The 23,026-nt window shown below is 46.1% G+C and overlaps 1 protein-coding gene across 2 annotated transcripts in view; it reads left to right on the top strand.

Annotated features, from left to right (window-relative positions):
- Window positions 1-2,389: 2,389 nt before the first annotated feature.
- LOC149287120 (zinc finger ZZ-type and EF-hand domain-containing protein 1-like) overlaps window positions 2,390-23,026 on the top strand; it is a 76,756-nt gene continuing 56,119 nt past the window's right edge. The window contains exons 1-9 of one of the 2 annotated variants that reach the window (XM_089493431.1): window positions 2,390-2,917; window positions 12,395-12,539; window positions 14,062-14,256; window positions 15,719-15,890; window positions 16,567-16,766; window positions 20,031-20,241; window positions 20,591-20,707; window positions 21,721-21,899; window positions 22,909-23,007. In XM_089493431.1, coding sequence (XP_089349557.1) covers window positions 2,390-2,917; window positions 12,395-12,539; window positions 14,062-14,256; window positions 15,719-15,890; window positions 16,567-16,766; window positions 20,031-20,241; window positions 20,591-20,707; window positions 21,721-21,899; window positions 22,909-23,007 — 1,846 coding nt within the window. The remainder of the gene's footprint in view (window positions 2,918-12,394; window positions 12,540-14,061; window positions 14,257-15,718; window positions 15,891-16,566; window positions 16,767-20,030; window positions 20,242-20,590; window positions 20,708-21,720; window positions 21,900-22,908; window positions 23,008-23,026) is intronic. The other variant, XM_089493432.1, reaches the window with a different exon arrangement.

Genomic DNA, 23,026 nt, shown 5'->3' with positions numbered 1-23,026 from the left:
ATTTGTCTTTAAACAGAGGCTGGATGACCATCTGTCAATGGGGATGCTTTGTTTGAGAGTTCCTGCATGGCAGAAGGGGGTTGGATTGGATGGCCCTTCTTGGGGTCTCTTCCAACTCTAGGATTCAATAATAATAATAATAATAATAATAATAATAATAATAATAATAATTTATTTGTATCATGTCTTGGATTCCAGGGAGAGTTCTGGCTTCCTTTGCTGTAGCACCCATTTATTGCAGAACTCAAATCCAGCCCCGTATTTCCTTCTTCGTCAGCTTTCTTCACAGCCATACATAGAGACCGTAATAACAACCGCATGGACAATCCTGATACTAGTAGTAGAATTCAAAGACGTAGCCATGCTAGTCTCTGTGCCTTGAAATCATTTGTTTTTAACTTCTGGCAACCCTAAGGCGAAACTATAATTGGGTTTTCTTGGCAAGTTTCTCTGGAGGGGGGTTGCCTTTGCCGTCCTCCGAGGCTGAGAGAGTGCGACTTGCCCAAAGCCAACCCAGTCGGTTTCCATGGCCGAGCCGGGATTCGAACCCCGGTCCCCAGTCCTAGTCCGACACTCAAACCACTCACACCGAATACCAAAAGATCACTAAGTATGTAGAGAGATTTTGTAACGCACAAGAGACTATAAAGACGTTGAGCTTTTGTAGCCTTAAGCCTCCTTGACCGAATGCATCTGAGGAAGTAGGTTGAAATCTAGGAAAGCGCATGCTGCCAACTCCTTCTTTAGTAAGTCTCAAAGGTGATACAAGATACTACATATTGTATTCAATGATCTTTTGGGATTTGGTGATACACAATGGTTTGAGTGTTGGACTAGGACTCTGGAGACCAGGGTTCGAATCCCAGCTTGGCCATGGAAACCATGTCATTTGTAGGGTTGGTGTGAGTTGAAGTTTGAGAAGAAATCATTGGAGTCCTATGGAGCCTTTGGAAATATCTATTTGTTTATATATATATACATGCATCTCTGCATGCCAAGACATAACAGCCCTGGTTCTGAAAGCAGCAGCAGTTGTGTGAACAACACACAGCAGGATGCTGGCGCCCACTACTGTCGCAAAAAGGCCTCTGGTTTACAGCTATCGCCACCTATCGACTTGAGTGTCGTAAAGCAACAGCCGGCATCCATTGGGTTCCTCCCTTGAGCTCGCTTTACGACGCTGCTCTCAAAGCCGTCCAAGCCTGGCAGACCATATATAGAGCCTAAGCTCAAGAGTTGTGCGCATGCGCCGAAGGGCTGCCTTTTCCGACAGGGGGAACCAGCAGAGAGGCGTGCTTTTCCGGCTCCGTCACTTCCTCCCTTTAGCCTTAAAATAAGGGTAGCAGTGTTGGCCAATATAGCAAATGCAATAACAGCCAGTGATGCCTTTACGTGTAAATTGTGTGTTTTGGTTGGCCCCATAAAGGTTTCATCGCTTTGATGTTTTTGGATTCCCTTTAGGCCTTATTTACGACAGAGGAAGCGGCAAGGAGCGGCCTGCTTTACGGCTTTCTGTCTCCCTTTAGGCCTTGTTTACGACAGGGGAAGCCTTACAGGAACGGCGTGCTTTACGGCTCCCTGTCGTCTCTTGTTCTTAAAAATAGTCATAGCAAATCCAATGGCCTCCAAATGATACCTTTATGGGGCCAAACAAAACGCACAATTACGTGCTCCGATAAAGAGACCATTGTTTGGATGTCATTGGATTCCCCCTTAGGCCTTTATTTACCAGAGGAAGCCTCACAGGAGGCTAAGTTCCAGTTCTGCGCCTGCGCGGTTCTCCCTGAAGGCGCTGCCTTTTACGACAGAGAGCGTGCTTTCCGGCTCCCAGTCAGTTCCTCCCTTTAGGCCTTATTTACGACAAAGGAACCTCACAGACGCAGTAACTAGCGGCGTGCTCTACGGCTCCCTGTCAATTCCATTCGGCCGTGGTTACCAGAGGAAGCCTGAGCGTCCGAATTCTGCGCCTGCGCGGTTCTCCCTCTGCCTTTTACGACAGAGGAGAGCGTGCTTTCCGGCTCTCTCAGTTCCTCCCTTTAGGCCTTATTTACGACAGAGCCTCACAGGCGCAATAACTAGCGGCGTACTTTACGGCTCCCTCAGTTCCTTTAGTTGAGGCCTTATTTACGACAGAGAAAGCCTCACAACAGGTCTAATAACTGGCGGCGTCGCTTTACGGCTCCGTCGAGGCCTTGTTTACGACAAGGCGGGCGTGCTTTCCGGCTCCTCCCTTCAGCCGTCTCCCGTTGCTTTGCAGCACGTGTCGTAAAACGCCGTCGGGCGAGGTCCCCTTTTGCGACGCCGAGGCGGAAGTGCAGCGGGGACGGCGGCGGCTCCTTGCGAGGGGAAGCAGGAGGCCAGTCCGCTCGGAGGAGGAGGAGTGCGCTCCATGGGGAACGTGGGCAGCCACAGCGAGGGCGAGGAGGAGGAGGAGGAGGAAGGAGAGGAGGCGGCGGCGGCAAGGAGGAGGAGCAGCGGAGGAACAGCGGCGACGGCGGGAGGAGAAGGGAGCGGCGCTGAGCCGCCTGCTCCGGGCGCCATGGCCTCCTCCTGCTGCTCTCCTCCCTCGGCGCCCTCTCCGCCTCCTCTGTCCTCCTCTTCGCTGCCTTCGTCCTCGGTGCTCCTGGGCCAGGCCCGCCTCCGCGAAGAAGCGGCCGCCCGCCTCCGCGAGGCCCCGGCCGCCGCCTCCGAGCCGCTGCTCTCCCGGCACCACGCCGCCCTGGTCCGCTGGCTGGAGGAGCGCCTGGGCCGCGGGGAGAGCAGCGTCAGCCTCGAGCAGCTCTGCGAGGCCCTCGAGACCCGCACCGCCGCCGCCGCCTCCGCAGGAGGAGCAGGAGGGAGCGCCGCCTCCGCCAACGCCTCCGGCCAAGGAGCAGCCTCGGCCCCCGTCTCCGAGGAAAGGGCCCGGAGCGAAGAGGTCAGCCTTCCAAGACACACACTCTGGCCCTCCAAGGGCTTCGGACTGCAGCTCCCAGCATCCCGCGCCATTGGCCAAGGCGGCTGGGGCTTCTGGGAGCTGGAGTCCATTTGGAGTCTGGACATCGCTGCTTGAGGGAGACGCAGGGGATGTTTAGCCTGGAGGAGAGAAGGCTGAGAGGGGATATGGCAGCCCTCTTTAAAGACTGGAAGGGAGGTCGCATTGAGGAGGGAGCAAGCTTGTTTTCTGCTGCTCCAGAGAATAGGACCCAATGGAGCAGTGGATGCAAGCTCCAGGGAAAGGGACAGGCTATGATTTTGGACATTGAGAAGCTGGAGCAGGTCCAGTGGAGGGCCACTAAAATGGTGAAGGCTCTGGAAACCATGGAGCCTTATGAGGAAAGACTTAGGCAGATGCTGGATATGTTTAGCCTGGGGAAGAGAAGGCTAAGAGGGGATAGGATAGAATCACAGAGTTGGAAGAGACCCCAAGAAGGGCCATCTAGTCCAACCCTATTCTGCCATGCAGGAACTCACAGTCAAAGCATCCCCATTGACAGATGGCCATCCAGCCTCTGCTTAAAGACTTCCAAAGAAGGAGCCTCTGAGAATGCATCTTCCACTATCGAACAGCCCTTACCTTCAGGAAGTTCCTCCTAATGTTGAGCTGGAATCTCTTTCCCTGGAGCTTGCATCCATTGCTCCATTGGGTCCTACTCTCTGCAACAGCAGAAAACAAGCTTGCTTCCTCCTCAATATGACATCCCTTCAAGTGTTTAAACAGGGCTACCACATTGAGGAGGAAGCAAGCTTGTTTTCTGCTGTTGCAGAGACTAGGACACAATGGAGCAATGGATGCAAGCTCCAGGGAAAGAGATTCCAGCTCAACATCAGGAGGCCTTGATATACGCGAATGGAAGTAAAAATGTGTGAATATATGGGAAATGACAAACTAAGGCAGGGACTCAGAAACGTATCATTGCTAAAATTGAAAAAGAATGGAGAAGTATGAAAGAATACACAGAGAACCAGTATTTGTAGATTGGTGTATACAGAGAAACACACACACATATATATACACATGCTCATGCCTTCACTAGGATTAGGAGCACAAGACCCCTGTGAAGATGGAAAAGCACAAATAACCAAAACACCATGTTTTTTTTACCTGAGAGGACACCTCTCTAGGAATCCCTAGGTCCTCCAGGGCAACTCTGTGGTCAACGTCCGACAGACACTGACCATAGAACTCCAGTGGAGGAACTACAAAGGCCTAGTAGAGTATTCTCTCTAGGGATCTCTAGGTCCTCCAGGGAAATCCTGTGGTCATCGTCCAACAGACACTGACCATAGAACTGCACCGGAGGAACTACAAAGGCCTAGTAGAGTATTCTCTCTAGGAATCTCTAGGTCCTCCAGGGCAACCCTGTGGTCATCGTCCAACAGACACTGACCATAGAACTGCACCGGAGGAACTACAAAGGCCTAGTAGAGTATTCTCTCTAGGAATCTCTAGGTCCTCCAGCGCAACTCTGTGGTCAACGTCTGACAGACACTGACCATAGAACTGCACCGGAGGAACTACAAAGGCCTAGTAGAGTATTCTCTCTAGGAATCTCTAGGTCCTCCAGGGCAACTCTGTGGTCATCGTCCAACAGACACTGACCATAGAACTGCACCGGAGGAACTACAAAGGCCTAGTAGAGTATTCTCTCTAGGAATCTCTAGGTCCTCCAGGGCAACTCTGTGGTCAACGTCCAACAGACACTGACCATAGAACTGCACCGGAGGAACTACAAAGGCCTAGTAGAGTATTCTCTCTAGGAATCTCTAGGTCCTCCAGGGCAACTCTGTGGTCAACGTCCAACAGACACTGACCATAGAACTGCACCGGAGGAACTACAAAGGCCTAGTAGAGTATTCTCTCTAGGAATCTCTAGGTCCTCCAGCGCAACTCTGTGGTCAACGTCCAACAGACACTGACCATTGAACTGCATTAGAAGAGCTGCAAAGGCCTAGTAGAGTAATCTCTCTAGGAATCTCTAGGTCCTCCAGGGCAACTCTGTGGTCATCGTCCAACAGACACTGACCATAGAACTGCACCGGAGGAACTACAAAGGCCTAGTAGAGTATTATCTCTAGGGATCTCTAGGTCCTCCAGGGCAACTCTGTGGTCAACGTCCGACAGACACTGACCATAGAACTCCAGTGGAGGAACTACAAAGGCCTAGTAGAGTATTCTCTCTAGGGATCTCTAGGTCCTCCAGGGCAACTCTGTGGTCAACGTCCGACAGACACTGACCATAGAACTCCAGTGGAGGAACTACAAAGGCCTAGTAGAGTATTATCTCTAGGGATCTCTAGGTCCTCCAGGGCAACTCTGTGGTCAACGTCCGACAGACACTGACCATAGAACTCCAGTGGAGGAACTACAAAGGCCTAGTAGAGTATTCTCTCTAGGGATCTCTAGGTCCTCCAGGGAAATCCTGTGGTCATCGTCCAACAGACACTGACCATAGAACTGCACCGGAGGAACTACAAAGGCCTAGTAGAGTATTCTCTCTAGGAATCTCTAGGTCCTCCAGCGCAACTCTGTGGTCAACGTCCAACAGACACTGACCATTGAACTGCATTAGAAGAGCTGCAAAGGCCTAGTAGAGTAATCTCTCTAGGAATCTCTAGGTCCTCCAGGGCAACTCTGTGGTCATCGTCCAACAGACACTGACCATAGAACTGCACCGGAGGAACTACAAAGGCCTAGTAGAGTATTCTCTCTAGGAATCTCTAGGTCCTCCAGGGCAACTCTGTGGTCAACGTCCAACAGACACTGACCATAGAACTGCACCGGAGGAACTACAAAGGCCTAGTAGAGTATTCTCTCTAGGAATCTCTAGGTCCTCCAGCGCAACTCTGTGGTCAACGTCCAACAGACACTGACCATTGAACTGCATTAGAAGAGCTGCAAAGGCCTAGTAGAGTAATCTCTCTAGGAATCTCTAGGTCCTCCAGGGCAACTCTGTGGTCATCGTCCAACAGACACTGACCATAGAACTCCAATGGAGGAACTACAAAGGCCTAGTAGAGTAATCTCTCTAGGAATCTCTAGGTCCTGCAGGGCAACTCTGTGGTCATCGTCCGACAGACACTGACCACTGAACTGCATTAGAAGAGCTGCAAAGGCCTAGTAGAGTAATCTCTCTAGGAATCTCTAGGTCCTGCAGGGCAACTCTGTGGTCATCGTCCGACAGACACTGACCACTGAACTGCATTAGAAGAGCTGCAAAGGCCTAGTAGAGTAATCTCTCTAGGAATCTCTAGGTCCTCCAGGGCAACTCTGTGGTCATCGTCCAACAGACACTGACCATAGAACTCCAATAGAGGAGCTACAAAGACCTAGTAGAGTAATCTCTCTAGGGATCTCTAGGTCTTTTGGTGCAACTCTGTGGTCATCGTCCGACAGACACTGACCATAGAACTGTGCTGGAGGAGCAACAAAGGCCTAGTAGAGTATTCTCTCTAGGACTCTCTAGGTCCTCCAGTACAACTCTGTGGTCAACATCTGACAGACACTGACCATAGAACTGTGCTGGAGGAGCTACAAAGGCTAAATAGAGTAATCTCTCTAGGGATCTCTAGGTCTTTCAGTGCGACTTTTAGTTAAAGTTGACCATAGAGTTGCACTGGAGGACCTAGATATTCCCAGAGAGAACATATTAATCAATTAATCAAATCCGTAAAAGTCAAAGCCACTAATGTGGGGGGACAAGTGTATAGTAAGAAAGAAGAATGGAGTTGTAGGAGAGAACATAAATATAATATTTAATAACATTAGGTTTAGGGAGGGAGCAGTCTGAAATTTAATAAAATAGTGAAAGGGATAGAGGAATAAGAATACCAGGCAACATACATATGTGTGTGTGTGTGTGTGTGTGTGTGTGTGTGTGTGTGTGTGTAAGGAAAGTAAAGGGGAAAGAAGCAGGTAGAAAATAACACAAGAGCTGAGGAAAGGAAGTTTAGGCTATAGCTGTTTCTTAGAAAACAACAATGACTGGTTACATTGTCCAGATATGTTAGCTATGTATATTTGCACTGTCTGTGTTTACTTAGGTCATCCTTATAATACTTACCATGTTTAAGTATAAGTTTATGTTTATATCTATGTTATGGATGCAGAGGTGCAATCGCTGGGTTAAAAAGAGAAACAACAAAAGAAGAAGCGATATGATAGCTCTGCCTCAGTATTTGAAGGGATGCAAAAAGAATCAACACGGCAAAAGTGGAAAGAGCAACAGATTTATTCTAGCGAAAGTTTGTTGTGGGACTTTGGCCATTAAGCCTTGTTCTCCCTCGGGACGTAAAACAGTTTCTGCCACCACTGCTGCTTTAGATTTCACATCGCTCCCGGAAGTGCAGGCGGTGCGCAAGCTGTTCGAAATGCCATTTGCCTCTCTTCTAAATGATCTTTATTCCAAGCAGGTGGACCTTGGTGGCGCGGTCTGCATGGGGCCGCCCTTGAACAGGGATTTCAGCAAGGACAGACTGTGCTCGGTGGGGCTAGGAATGTCTTATAGACCATGAAAGTGGAAAAACACAAATAAAGAAACTAGGGCCTGTTACAGACTGCCCAAATAAAGCTTCTTGGGGTCTCTTTGGAGGTATGCTATTTAAATGATGCATGGGTCCTAAGAGTCTGGAGGTCGCGCCAAAGCCACGCTCCATTCCTAAGCACTGGAGGGCAGCTTTGGTGCAGCTTCCGGATTCTTAGGATGCATGCATCATTTAAACAGCATACCTCCAAAGAGACCCAAAGCAGCTTTATTTTGGCAGTCTGGAACAGGCCTCTCTGGGAATCTCTCGGTCCTCCAGCGCAAGTCTGTGACCACCGTCTGCTGGAGAATTGTGCTGGAGGACCTACAGATGCCTAGAGAAGTATTCTCCGTAGGGATGACTAGCTTTTCTATGGTGAAAATTGCCCATAGAGTTGCACTGGGGGACCTAGGGGTTCCTAGAGAGAGAGTATTAATTGAACCCGTGAATACTCAAATCTGCAAACGGTTTCTTCTGGACTTTCGTAGATTGGCGAAGTGCTTCACACAGTTGTACACATCAAACGTATCAAAGGGCCTTCAAGGTGAAGCCTCTGTTTCCAGATATGCATCCTGGGTCGAGAGCATGGTTTGTGATCCTTGTGGCTAGCGGTGGGATTTGAACGTTGGTCTCCCATTTCTGATATTGACTTTGCGCGGGACACTTGTCGGGAAGGGCTTTGTGTTCAAGGAATTTGTGTTTGTGAATGCCAAGAGGGTGACTATTTTGATGCCGAAACTGTTTTCCAGGGTTTGAAGCAGCTTGTCAAAGGGACGAATCTCTGGATGACCAGCAGGAATGTGGGCTTGAACAAACCAGCCAGGGCAGCGCATTGGGCGAAGACATGTTCTATGTTCTTTTTTTGGAGCTGGGGAATTTGGAATATTGACATGACAATGTTTTGCTCCAGAACCAAGTTGTTTTACGTTGCTTCCTATTATCACCCGGCCTTCTTTCCCGCATGACACAGGGCCAGGAATAACTTGCGGCTATGGGAGGAATGCGAACCTACGGAAACATTTCACAGGTGCTGCTGCCCCCCAGTTTGGAGGAAAGCCTTGTGGGGAACGACACTCTCCTACAAGGCAGAAGTTAAAGCTGCGGGGAAGTTGCACGGCCTTGTTAAGGGCGTAGAGGGATTCACCTTTGTGTAATGTCTCAGGGCGATAGTGCTGAGAGAAGCGGTGCTTCTGGGCAAAGGTTCAAGGGACAACACCTTGTTGAGAAGGAAATGTTTTGATTAAATGTATTTTCAAGCTTCAGCAAATGACTGAACTGTCTGCCATTGTGGCTTGTGTGTGTTGCGTGTGCATTCAAGTCAGTTCTGACTTACAGTGACCCTATCATGGGGTTAGAGTCGTAGAGTTGGAAGAGACCATAAGCCTCCTTTGGAGCTTTTTAAACAAGGCTGGATGGCATTTGTTAGGGGTGCTTTGATTGAGTCTTCCTGCATGGCACCCCTAACAGATTGCTATCCAGCCTTGTTTGATTGAGAGTTCCTGCATGGCAGGGGTTGGACTGGATGACCCTTGTGGTCTCTTCCAACTCTTATGATTCTATGACACACCTCCGGAGAAGGAGACTTCACCGCCCTTCGAGGGAGTGTGTACCACTGTCAAGCATCTATTACTGTCAGGAAATTTCTTCTAATGTTTATGTGGAAGCTCTTTTCCTCTAGTCTGCTTCCTTTGCTCCAGACCCTATTTTCTGGAGCAGCAGAAAACAAGTTTGCTCCATCCTCAGTTTAACATCCCTTCCAATATTTAAACAAGGGTATCACTTCTTAGCCTTCTTTTCTCCAGGCTAAACATCCCCAGCTCCCTAAGTCTCTCCTCATAGGGCATGGTTTCCAGACCTTTCACCATTTTTGTTGACCTCCTCTGGACGCACTCCATCTTCTCAACATCCAGTATCATAGCTTGTCAGTGTCAAGTATCACAGGCACCTTACTTCTGTATATCGGTTACTGGGGAATATGGGTTAGCAGATCCAAGTAACACTCATGTCCTGATGAAGGGATTCTCCGAAGCAGCTGCTTTGCTGCTGTATGTATTGTATATATTTTACTATAAGTCGACTTCATGTATAAGTCGAGGGCAAGTTTTGCTATGACCTGTGGATAAGTCGAATATGGCAAAGGAGCTAAAAGATGAAATAAACCAAACAATGTCATAGAACTTATAAAATTCCATCAGACATAACTCTTTGTGCTTACTCTTAAAATGGATGGACGAGAGAGTAGAGGGGGGTCAGTGCTTCACATATTATACTCTTGCTTTTCACCAGGGGGTGGTTCCTTCTTTTAAATTAGGGTTAAGATACAGTACTTGCATCGATAAGTTGAGTCGGGTTTTTGGGGTCAATTTTTTGACCTGAATTTCTAGAGTTATACATGAGTATATACACCATGTTTAGACTAGACTCTTTGCACTAGGTTGCCATTGGTCTGGACTAGCCTGGCTCCTCCATGTAGGGCATCTCTGAAGGTTCAGGCCTATGAATGAATCCTGCCATTTTAAGAGAGGCCAAATATGTTCATAGCTTTTAATGCCATATCAGACCTTTCTGGATCGTTATCTGCAAAGTTATTTTACATTATGGGTTCATCTTTGCTGATAATACTTCTTGGAAATGGAGATGGTCTCACAGGTCAGAAATGACTAGGCTTGGAGCTAACCACAAGCCTGGGAGTGTGGGCTCTGTGTTGGCAACCGGAGAGGAGTTTGGTTACGTTGCCGTTCCAAACAGGGCAACTTAAACAGAGATCATGGTGACCCTTGTTTGTTGTGTGTCATTCAGTCTGGAAAGTCAACAAGAGCATTTAAAGGGAGTTTGCGTGAGAAGGGTGGTGCGTTGCTGCCAGCTTTAGCAGGCTTTGGATCCTAGATGCATTTGTTTCTCCCATTTCTGCAGTTTTACTGTAACGTTTTCTATAAATGCGACCAAGTCAAAGAACAAAAGTGAACACCTCTCTTTTGCCGTCTTAATGACAACTTGGCCACATGGAGATGTGGGTTTCCAGTGTACGGATGTGACATTTGTGTATGGTGTTCACTTTTTCCGTATCAGCTAGGATGGCGATCTTTGAATGTTTTCTTGGCAAGGTCAGGCTTGTTGGGACGGGATCGGAAGTATTTTGTATACTGTACAAAAATGGAAACGTTGAAGGGATATTACCTTGTTAGGGGCAAAATGGGTGTAGCTGCGTTGAGAACAGGAGGAACCAGAAAAGAAGATGAGGAAACCAAGCAGACTGACTGGAAATCGGTTGGTCATGCTAGGAATTTATACCAGACAAGAACATGTGGTACAATATGTAATACATTTAGAGGACAATGTCTTAGACCAGAGGAGGGAATCATGCACTTGTTGGTTAAATGTGACCTTTAAAGAAGTCCTATGTGATTTGTGGACCCCCCTTTGAATCCATAGGACACTCTTAATCCCCTCCAGGAGTAATTTAATGTTTGGGGAAAGAGCTATTTTTTAGCATGCACAATCTAGGGAGCATGCCTTTGTCCCTGAATGGTGTTTGAAACAACCCAATGCTGTTGGAAACAACCCAAAGTCAATGAAAAAGTGATCACAAGAGACCACAACTTCATTTCTACTTTCTGGGAATGGTGACAGTGTGGTCTATACTGGGTCAGGGGACCCTAAATCTAAAGCCTCTGTTGTCTGCCTACCTTGTCTTAAACATTTCTGTGTTGTCACATATTTTTAGATGTCACCTTTATGGTCCCCTCCACAGTCACCGCATGAAGGGCCTAGGGTTCATAATTCCTTTTTTACAAGAGAACAAGTGGTTCAGTTCATCCTGGTAGCTCTGTTCTTAGCTGGCATTTAAAACCGTGCCCCATGTCTCCATACAGCAAAAGGCTTACTGGTTATTGTTTCTCATGGATTTCAGCTCTGTGTTGTAGCAGTCAAAGATATAGCCGTGTTAGTCTGTAGAATCAGTACATAGAGAGATCTTGTAGCACCAAATGTAGCCGAATGGAGTGGAAACCCCTCAGCCTCTTCAAGCATCTTCCCCAGGTACAGACAGACATCTTCTGTCTCAACAAATGCAAGCAGCAGCAGGTCATGTCTTTGACATCCTCACATATCAGTGGCATCTATGTGTCTGTACCTGGCTTCCGTCTCCACCGAATGCAACTGAGGAAGTAGACCGAAGCCTAGGAAAGTTCACGCTGCCAATTTCTTCCTTTCAGTCAGTCTCAAAGGTGCTACAAGATCTCTTAATAGTGGTAGAAGGTTACTGCACCCGGCATTGTATGCATCGTATGCTTGGATTTGATGTGCCACAAGTCTTTGGGATTTGTTGAACAAGATGGCTTGGCAGTATGCTCCTATAAGCTCAGTTGTGAAGTAAGAACGTGCAAGAAGTCATTTCAGGCGATTTGTTGTCCTGCCTAAAAACACAAGTCAATTCAGGTGCGCTGATGGAGTGAATGCAAATGTGTCTGAGGAAGTCGACTGAAGTCTAGGAAAGCTCATGCTGCCAACTTCTTTCTTCAGATGCATATTTTACAACAATGCATTTTGCAAACATGCATCTGAGGAAGTTGACTTTCATGATGGCGACTTCTTTCTTTAGTTAGTCTCAAAGGCGCTACAAGATCTCTCTACATCTGCACTCCCCAAACTGTGCTTTTTAAGGGATTTTGGACTTCAGCTCCCAGAATCCCAGGCTATTGGCCAACATGGCTGAAGCCCAAAATCTCTTGAAGGTCACAGTTTGGGGACCACTGCTCTACAGACTGATGGAGTGAAGAAGTTTTCTTTCACTGTGAGATTGCTTTGGTTCAGAAGTGATGGAAATGACGGGCCAGGCATAGTCTGTCTCTGTTTTTCAGAGTACTGATCCTGTTTTCTTTCTTTCTGTCAGGCCTTTGCCCAGTTCGATGCCGAGGGCGATGGCACGGTGGATGTGGAGAACATGTTGGAGATCCTCAAGAGCTCCAGCGGAGCCAATCTGCAAGGGGAGCTGAGTCACGTGATCAGGCAGCTCCAGGCTTGTTCACTTGTTCCAGGTAAGGACAGGGGAGGACCTTGTCCTCCTTTGCGCTTGGAGAGAGTTGAGATGGACCTTGAGTTGCAGAAGGCCAAGATTTAGCAGGGCATCTCAGTGGTAGATGCCTGTGTTTTGCATGCAGAAAGAGTCAGCACCTGGCAAAACGTCAGCAATAAACACTTCTAGAACATGGCCACATAGACCGAAAAACCCACAAAAAACTATGGCCTGTTCCAGACTGCCAAAATAAAGCTGCTTGGGGTCTCTTTGGAGGTATGCTGTTTAAATGATGCATGCACCCGAAGAATCCGGAAGCTGCACCAAAGCTGCCCTCCAGTGCTTAGGAATGGAGTGTGGCTTTGGCGCAACCTCCGGACTCTTAGGACCCATGCATCATTTAAATAGCATACCTCCAAAGAGACCTCAAGCAGCTTTATTTTGGCAGTCTGGAACAGGCCTATGTCTGTACAAACATTTAAAGACAAACCATTCGTTACTTCCTTATACCATCTTCCTGCTGATTCAAAGTTACAACTTGTATTATCTGTATACCTAGTTTTAGTTTTGTTTTCATTAATATCTTGAGTTTCGGAACGAACTATTGAACAAATTGCTCCAAGTATTTAGGACTATGCTAGGTATTAGTTACACTTGATAGCTGTTGTCTCTCTCTCTGTGTCTTTGTGTGCCTTCAAGTTGCCAGTCAACTTCATTGAATAAATGCAAAGGATTTCAACAGGGTTTTCTGAAGCAAGGGACTGCTTAGAGGCGGTTTTGCCAGTTCCTCTGGACTGTAACCCTCAGCTCCTGCTATTAGTTGTACATACTGTGAAAGAGCACTAAGAAATAAATCAGAGGTCGACATTTTAATGTTATTTAATAAACAGCTGTTTCATTCTTGATGAGACTTTGAAGACGGTTCATTGCAAACTGTTCAAGGAAAGAAAAACAAAATGTCAAACAACCCCTATTGTAATGATCCCAGGTGCTGTCATTCGAGAATAGAACGATATCCAAACAAGAAGAGAATATCCAAATAAGTCCTTAGTTGTTAAGTCAATAAATGAAGGAACAAGAATTGCTTCCTTTTGGGTGGGGCATGAGTCAACCTACCGACTTACATTCATATGAAACAACAATCTGTCATATTTATTGTTGCCTTGTTGAAATTGGGCTCGGTGCGATTTGTTTGCTACTCAGAACAAGCAGCAAAAGTGATTTCTTTTAAGTGTGGTGGTCTTGCACTTTAGAGGTTAGATATTATAGAATTGGTTATCACTGAAATTGACATTTCCCATCCCAACCACAAGTCCGTTGCTGAAATATATCCATGGTCTTGTTCTTGTGGCTTGCAGTGGGAAAGTAAACAGTAAACCAGAGTTCAGCAGAAAGCTGCATATCGTCACCTGAGAACCAGGCTAGTAATGGTTTATGGACGGTTTGCATGCTTGGCGGATTGTATGTTCGCTTCTTACCCATCGATTCTCAATCCAGCATTTGAATTCACTGATCTGAGCAATCCTCCCTCTCTCTCTCTCAAGGTTTTATAGACATATTTTCGGAATCAAATGAGCGCCTTAGTCTTCATGCTTCCATGATACTGAGATTCCTGCATCGGCACCGTATCGCCAGTACTGTCATCCCATATCCAGTCTTGGAGTACTTCAACAATATTTGCACTATGCGTTCTTCAGTACTGAAGGATTCCTTAGACCGGCTCCTCCTAAAAGAAAAGGGTATAAGATATATATATTTTTGGACTTTTTGCTTACCTTTGTCCTGTCTTTCCTCTGTTGTCTCTAAGCTAAAAATGAATACAAACAGTTATTAAACACGTACGGTTTACTTTAGAGTGCACATTGTCCCAGGAAAATGAGGAGGACTTTCATTTCGGAAGGCAGTGCTGTTTGCCTGGATGGTTGGAAGTATTTCTGCGTTACCTTTCTGAAACCCATCATGGTGGCACACAAAAAATGTAAAAGTATATTTGAATTTATGCATACAAACAAAGGTGTGAATTGGTAAACTACATGTGAAAGGGATCTCAGAGTCCTAATAGACCAAAGGTTGAACATGAGCCAACAGTGCGATGTAGCAGCTAAAAAGGCCAATGCGATTCTAAGCTGCATCAATAAAAGTATAGTGTCTAGATCAAGGGAAGTAATAGTGGCATTCTATTCTGCTTTGGTCAGACCCCACCTGGAATATTAAAAAGGACATTGAGAAACTGGAGCGTGTCCAAAGGAGGGGGACCAAAATGGTGACAAGTCTTGAAACTATGTCTTATGAGGAAAGACTCAGGGAGCTGGGGATGTTTGGCCTGGAAAAGAGATGGTTAAGAGGTGATACGATAGCCCTGTTTAAATATTTAAAGGGGTGTCATATTGAGGAGGGAGCAAGCTTGTTTTCTGCTGCTCCAGAGAACAGGACCCATAGCAATGAATGCAAGCTCCAGGAAAAGAGATTCCACCTCAAGGTTAGGAGGAACGTCCTGACAGTAAAGACTGTTCGACAATGGAACACACGCCTTCTTTGGAGCGTAGTGGAGGTCTTTAAACAGAGGCTGGATGGCCATCTGTCAGGGATGCTTTGATTGAGAGTTCCTGCATGGCAGAATGGGGTTGGACTGGATGGCCCTTGGGGTCTCTTCCAACTCTATGATTCTATGAAACACTAGTGACAAGATGTGTGTGTATGTACTTTCCAGTCACCCCAAGACTCTAATAGGATTTTCTTAGAGGAGGAATATTCAGAGGTGGTTTAACCAGTTGCTTCCTCTGGAACACAGCCTACAGCACGTGGCATTTGTTGTGGTCTCCATCCAAGTGCTAGCCAGGGCTGAACCTGCTTAGCTTCCAAGATCAGACAGGATCTAAATACCTTTATTTAGGCCCCTAGCTTTGTTGTTGTTGTATGCCTTCAAGTCATTTCTGACTTGTGGCGACTCTTAAGGTGAGCCTATCACAGGTTTTTTGGCACATTTCCTCAGAGGGGCTTTGCCCTTGCCTTTTCCATCCTCTGAAGCTGAGAGTGTGAGAGCATTTGAACCCTGGTCTCCAGTAGAGTCATAGTCCGGTGGTCAAGCTACTGCCTCATGCTACTGTGGGGTTATTGGCTTCCCCCAGTGTTAACTTGTTGATATGTGTCTTCAAGTCATTTCTGACTCATGGCAACCCCTTCCTTCTGATTCTTGTACAGAGTGTCCAAGTGACTTAAATGGGAACCAGGAGTTAGACAAATTCAAGTCAGTCTCCAAGTGCTACACTCACATAGAAACCTCTTCCAATTCGGCGGATGTTGACAAAATGACGAACGGAGAGACGTCTTCCTTCTGGCAGTCTGATGGGAGCGCACGGTCACATTGGATACGGTACGTGGGAGGCGCTCTGCTTGGTGGTGTCAGTAACAAACCACCAAGGGATAACCTGCTGAGGTGGCTGTGTGTTGGCTAGAGTTTGCTGGGAGTTGGCCAGTAGTGCTGTTAACACAAAACTGCTGAATGTGTCATTCAGCACAGGAGCGTTCTAGTCTTAACTTGGCTTCCTTGAGACATAATGTTGGAATTCACATAAAGTCCTACTCCTTGTATTCTGAATTACCTTGGAACTCAATAAAGTTCTCACCCCTGAGAATTGTTTCTATCCTGGTAATTTACTGCCTTGCAGTGCCTTCTCTTTGTCCTTTTATGTTGGTTAGAGCACATAAAGCTTTTCTTAGAGCCCATGCAGACAGGCCAAAATAAAGCTGCTTCGAGTCACTTTGGAGGTATGCTGTTTGAATGCTGCATGCGTCCTAAGAGTCCGGAAGGCGCACCAAAGCCACGCTCCAATCCTAAGGACTGGAGTGCAGCTTTGGTGCAGCTTCTGGCATCTTAAGATGCAAGTGTCATCTTGCATACCTTCAAAGTGACCCAAAGCAGCTTTATTTAGCCTGTCTGTTTGGGCCCATAGACTCTTGTGAAAGCTTTCTGTTTAATTCTAACCCCCCCCCCCCAAAAGGATCCCACAACATTGTTGTTTATTTCTGTCTCTCTCTTTGCCTTGCAGTTTAAAGATGAAGCCAGACGTCATTCTGAGGCACCTCTCCATCGCTGTCGCGGCGAACGACCAGAGTTACATGCCGCAGCAAGTGACCGTAGCAGTTGGGAGGACTGCCAGCAATCTCCAGGAGGTCCGCGATGTTCACATTCCCAGCAATGTTACTGGATACGTGACATTGTTGGAAAACGCTAACATTAGTCAGATGTGTGAGTCAATAACAATACCATTGGTGTTCGTTCTTCTTCTTTTTTTTGGAAAGATAAATATTTTAACCAAATGACTTAGAAGGAAAGGGAGGAAAACTTGAAAACCGTTTCAGAAACACCAGCGTCAGAGGGAATGCTGCCTTTTTGAGTAACCTGTCTTCTTGGGGTTGCAGCCCTGTTGTTTGTTGGGTTGTGTGTATGTTCAAATGACAAACGTGGTTGGTTAGTTTAGTAGAGAACCAGGGCAAGGTAATACTTTTTATATAGCTGGAGGTCTCCCAAAGTGCGAACGTTTGTAGACAGAAAAGAGAAGAGAGAAACTGATGACAAGACAAGGACCTGTGAACTTCTGAGATGTGCAGAAAATTGAGGTGTGAGGTTGGGTTTATGAAGATGGGAGGAAAGTAACAAGACATGCAGAAAATTGAGGTGTGAGTTTGGGTTTAGGAGCGTTGGAGGACAAGAAAGAAATGGATGTGCTCAGATCCAGAACACCCTGTGTCCATTTCCACATGTGTTTTTGCATGTGCCTGCGCAGACATGCTGCGAGTGAGATGGGGAAATATGTTGAGTGTTTCAGGGGAAAAGAAATACCTCCCACTCATTTAATAGCACTCCACGCGCATGGATTTGGAGGGAATAGTGCTAAAAGGTACAGAAATGGAAGCCAAGGCAGGGAAGACAAGGACTCTGGAAGTCTAAACATAGTTACTACTCCTATGTTCTAGGTTGACTGGAGGCCTGCATGGAGCTATGCTCCTTGCAATGGTACTCAAGCTTTTTACCCTCTTTACCTGTACATGTGGATGTTGTGCCCATGTAGTATGTGGATAAAAATATTTTGTTTGTTTAATATGCGTATTTTTTTCCATGCACTTGTGCATATTTGTATTTTAACATTTTATAAGGAAGATTATTAGAACAGTTTTATTCAAGTAAATTCAATATTTAACTCAATGTGTGTACATTTTACACATAGAAAGGTCTGGAAGGAGATCAGGGCCTCCCAAATCTTATTCCACTCTCACTTGGGTGACTCTTGCACCCCGGCCTGAGGGCCTTGCCCCACAGTTTGGGAACCGCAGATGTCAAATGTGACTTAAATACAGGTTTAATGACCTTTTGTTTAGGCAGAAGCTGTGAGACCTGTCCCTTCCCACACTTTTACAGTCGTTTGCCTTAGTTTGATGAAGGTGGACCTCTTTCCTCTCCTTGCATTTTCTGCTAATAGCTTGTAAACCCAGCTGTTTACTTTAGACCTAGAGGTTTATTTTTAATTCTTGTTTTGAACTGCAGTAATGTTCCCCACTAAGCAATAGCTTTTAATAGTAACACGAAACGAATGAGCAGAGTTGAGAATGTCAGATGTTGTCTGCTTCTTCTGAAATGGATCTCTGGATGTAGATCCACAGATCCACCTGGAACTCCAGGTGTAGATCCACAGAGCTCCAGGAGACAAAGTGGCAGATCTCGACTGCCAAAAAGGATCTCTTCAATGGTGCACAACCCACAGGGACATTTACCTCTACAACCCTCATTGAATTGAGTGGGTGCTGCCCAAAAACGGGGTTGTGTGAGCCTTTCCAAAATGAAAAAAGAGCAGACACGAGTGGAACTATGCCTCTCTCTCCTCATGGAGTCTGCACTTTCCCCCAACATAAACTCATATGGGAACTACCCAGACCAGTGGCTGAATGCATGCGCTGGGCAAGCTGGAATTGTGACAGGTAATAACAGCGGACCTGCCCTCCCTGTGAAAAATTTGTTGGGTCATCTTGTTTCTTGCTCCTTTCTTGAGTTAAGAACTGCTCTTGTTTTGTCCTTCCTTGAACATGGCTTTCATTGAACTGAGTTCAGTTTTTCCGCCACATTGGTTCCTCATGCTTGGCAAAGGCAAATGGACACTGACAGTCAGGATGGAAGATTTTGGAAACAACCCTACTGCCAGAAGGGTGTGCAGTTTCCCTAAAGTTGTTTAGTTATGAAAATGGTTGAGCATTTACTTCCTCCATAGATTGAGCGTTTTCTTGGTGCTTCAAGATGACTCGCTCACCCCAGATCCACAGAGCTTACCTTTTTAGGTGGGGATTGTTAGCTACTACAGTTGGCCTACCAGCATGGCCAGTAGCCATGCTGGCTGAGGGGTTTGGGAGCGTTGCAGTCCAAAAAAGGTAACATTTCCATGCTCTCCAGACCCTTTCTGTCACTTCCAGAGAGAGAGCAGTTTATGTTGAATTCGCCAGAAGTTTGGCTTACCCCAGAAGACACCTGTAGTGAGCAATCTAAGTGTTGACTTACAGATGAGGTGTTCTGCTTTTCACCATCACAATAACTGGTTAGAAGACAATAATAACACAAAGGGGATGAATCATAGACTCGGAGAGTTGGAAGAGACCCCAAGGGCCATCCAGTCCAACCCCATTCTGCCATGCAGGAGCTCTCAATCAAAGCATCCCCATTGACAGATGGCCATCCAGCCTCTGTTTAAAGACCTCCGTGCAGGAGACTCCACCACTCTCCAAGGGAACATCTTCCACTGTTGAATAGCTCTTACTGTCAGGAAGTTCCTCCTAATGTTGAGATGGAATCTCTTTCCCTGTAGCTTGCATCCATTGCTCTTGGTCCTATTCTCTGGAGCAGCAGAAAACAAGCTTGCTCCCTCTTCTATATGACCTCTCTTCGAATATTTAAACAGGGCTCTCATATCTCATATCACCTCTTAGCTTTCTTTTTTCCAGGCTAAACATCCCCAGCTCCCTAAGTCTCTCCTCATAAGGCATGGTTTCCAGACCCTTCACCATTTTGGTTGCCCTCCTTTGGACACGCTCCAGTTTCTCAACATCCTTTCTGAATTGTGGTGCCCAGAACTGGGCACAATATTCTAGGTAGGGCCTGACCAAAGCAGAATGCAGTGGCACTATTACGTCCCTTGAGGTATCAATGTGTTTCTCAAGCTTTTCCCAAGGGCCTGCTACTGTTGTCTGTCTCCTAAAGACTCTGCTTGATCTCCTGTTGCTGATGTTCACAGCATGCCCATGCGCCAGGGACTGGAACCTACACCCTTTAGATATTTTAGACTACAATTTCTCTGAGCCCTTTCTAGCACGGAGGCTGCAAAGGGTTGATGTTCCTCAGCCTCCATGTGCCCTGTTAGAGGTTCTAAACTATAACATTTTTGGTTATCAGGGTTGTCTGTTTTAGCTTTGGCTCTTCTATTTTGGCCCATGGGTAGAAGAAATTACCTTTCTTTGATGTTCTTGACAGATGTACAGATAAACATCAAGCGTTGCCTTAGTGATGGATGTGACACCAGGATTCATGGTCTCAGGGCTATCGGCTACCAAAGAGTGAAAAAAGGGGGTGTCTCTGTCTGTGATGCTTCGGCCATCTGGTACTGGTCACTTTTGACTTCCCTGATCACCGCGTCGATGGAGACCAACCCTGCAATTGTTCACGCGATCCTGCAAAATACTCAGTGAGTCCCATCCTTCCTCTTCTGTTTTGTTTGAAGCAAAAGATTGTGGTTGTGGTGGGGGGCTTCTGGAAGGATAGTGGTCCATTTTGCGGTGGGTGAAAAAAGCATGGTTGTCATTTCTGATACGATATGTACATTGTGAAGTTGAAGGCTTCTAGAGCCGGCATCTATAGTTTTCGGCATCCATAGCCTGAAAAACCCACAAAAACTATGGTATGTACATTCATTGACCTGAAAGAAGGAACCTTGGGCTCTTTGCCCTTCCTATACTTTTCCTATACTCCTAATAGTTCCTCTTGCCTGACATAATTTCTGATGGGCTTCTCTCTTTCTCATTCCTGTCCTCTAGGAAGGCTTTGCAGCACATGCCACCACTTTCTTTGTCACCCGGCTCCACCGACTTCTCAAGTTTCTTGTCTCCCAACGTGTTGGAAGAAGTGGACAATTTTCTCCTGGGAATCACCAGGTACGGTCGTAATGGAGCCACAGCATAAACAGGAACATGTCATAAAACGTTGTAGAGCATTTAAGTTCTCTTGGGAATCTCTGCCTCCCAAAAGACTTTCTCTTGGTCTCACCATCACAGGCATATTTAATAACAATAGTAGCAGTTTGTTATTTCTTTCCCACTTTTCCTCTAGGCTCAAGGTAGAGTATAGCATGTTAAAGTATAAAACTCAATTAAAAACACATAAATCCACATTTAAGGATAGGTGTGAGGACCTTCTTAGTGGTTGCTCCCAGGCTGTGCAACTCCTTCCCATAGGAGACTCGGTTGGTCCCATCTCTGTTGGCAGGCAAAGACCTTTTTATTTTAACCACTAACTAGCTTCTGCAGAAAGGTCTTTTAATGTTGTTTTTTGGTACTATTTTTGTATCATCATTGCTATGTTTTAACCTTTACATGTTAATGGTGCTTTTAGTAAGATAGTTTACTAAATTATTACAATGTTTTTGCTATTATGATTGGTTTTGGGATCCATTTTGTTTTTAAACTGTATTGTAAGCCACCCTGGGCTTACAATATTGAGGGGAAGGCAGAATGTAAGATAAATCAGAAGTGATATGACAAAAGTCTGTGAAATACTGAGCACTGGAAAAAGGGTGAATATAGGCACATTTTATCTATATCTCATTGGCCTGTTCCAGACTGCCAAAATAAAGCTGCTTTGGGTCTCTTTGGAGGTATGCTATTTAAATGATGCATGGGTCCTAAGAGTCCGGAGGTTGCGCCAAAGCCACACTCCATTCCTAAGCCCTGGAGGGCAGCTTTGGTGCAGCTTCCGGATTCTTAGGACGCATGCATCATTTAAACAGCATACCTCCAAAGAGACCCGAAGCAGCTTTATTTTGGCAGTCTGGAACAGGCCATTGTAATAAAACTGAGGATGCCTTTCTCTGGTCTTCGGTTGAAACCTGTGTTTGTTGTAATATGATAATTTGAGCTTTTAAGTGTGGAACTTTCTCTTCCTTCTCCAGTTGTTGCGCATCCCCAGAAGTGGAGCTGACATTGCTGGCATTCTCTTTGGCCAGAGGGAGCATCACAAAAGTGCTGAATTCCCTTTGCACCATTGCTGGACACCTGGAAACCCCTTATAAAGCTGCTTCTTTGATTGCTTCCATGGCCACAGTCAGGCAGAACCTGCTCTACAAATATGGTAAGTATTGCTGGAGTCTGTTTGAGCGGTACTGAATCAAAGAATCATAGAGTTGGAAGAGACCCCCAAGGGCCATCCAGTCCAACCCCATTCTGCCATGCAGGAACTCACAGTTAGAGCAACCCCATTGACAGATGGCCATCCAGCCTCTGCTTAAAGACCTCCAAAGAAGGAGACTCCATTGCTCTCCAAGGGAGCGTCTTCCACTGTTGAACAGCCCTTACTCTCAGGACATTCCTCTTAATGTTTAGGTGGAATCTCTTTCCCTATAGTACCCATTGTTCCATGTCGGTCTCTGGAGTATCAGAAAACAAGTTTGCTCCCTCCTCAGTATGACACCCCTTCAAATACTTAAACAGGGCTATCATATCACCTCTTAATCTTCTCTTCTCCAGGCTAAAAATCCCCAGCTCTGGGGTTTTTATTTTATTTTACTTATTTATTTTCTGGGGGTCTTACATGTGTGCTTGCAATTTTCTTCATATCAGATTTTGGCAGACATCAGAAGTTGTTGGATCAGGGATCTAGTCATTCTTAAAAAACTAGAACCACAAGGCTAGATGTTAAAAAAAAAAAAGTTGCACGGGTGTGTATATGTTAACAAGACCAGGAACAAAATCCACCTGTAGTTTCCTCGCAAGGTTTCTTCATCCCAGTACTGTATTTTTGGAGTGTGTGTATGTGAAGAGAGAACAGGTAGAGCTGGAAATCATTCGACACTTGGCAGTGGATATCTTTGAACTACTGAGATGGGGAATCCTTGTTTAAAACTAGTGCACTACTAGTAAATTTCCATTTAAGTTCTGCCTACCCTGCTGAGCACAGCTTCTAAAATGGTCGCCGCAGTTCTTTCATGGTGTGCTGAGCTATGTTGCTTGGTGAATATGACTTTTGCTTCTTAAAGGAACTGTGACTTCCCTACCGGACTCTCAGCTGAAGAGCATATAGGGTGCCATTGGTTGGGAGCCTATATTCGTTGTTGTAAAAACGGTCTTGTGTTCTTCTCCAGGAGCACCCTTGCGGCTGACCCTACAAGCATGCGATGTCAAAGGAAAAGAGGACAAATCTGGACCTGAAAATCTCCTTGTGGAACCCTGGACAGGGGATGGTAAGGGCTTGGTTTGATT

Source organism: Sceloporus occidentalis, unplaced genomic scaffold, assembly GCF_023333645.1.
Source record: "Sceloporus occidentalis isolate IW3139 unplaced genomic scaffold, rSceOcc1.0.p SCAF_64, whole genome shotgun sequence".
Classification (NCBI taxonomy): domain Eukaryota; kingdom Metazoa; phylum Chordata; class Lepidosauria; order Squamata; family Phrynosomatidae; genus Sceloporus; species Sceloporus occidentalis.
Note: the sequence above shows the minus strand (reverse complement) of the source record. Positions and strands in the feature narration are given on the sequence as shown.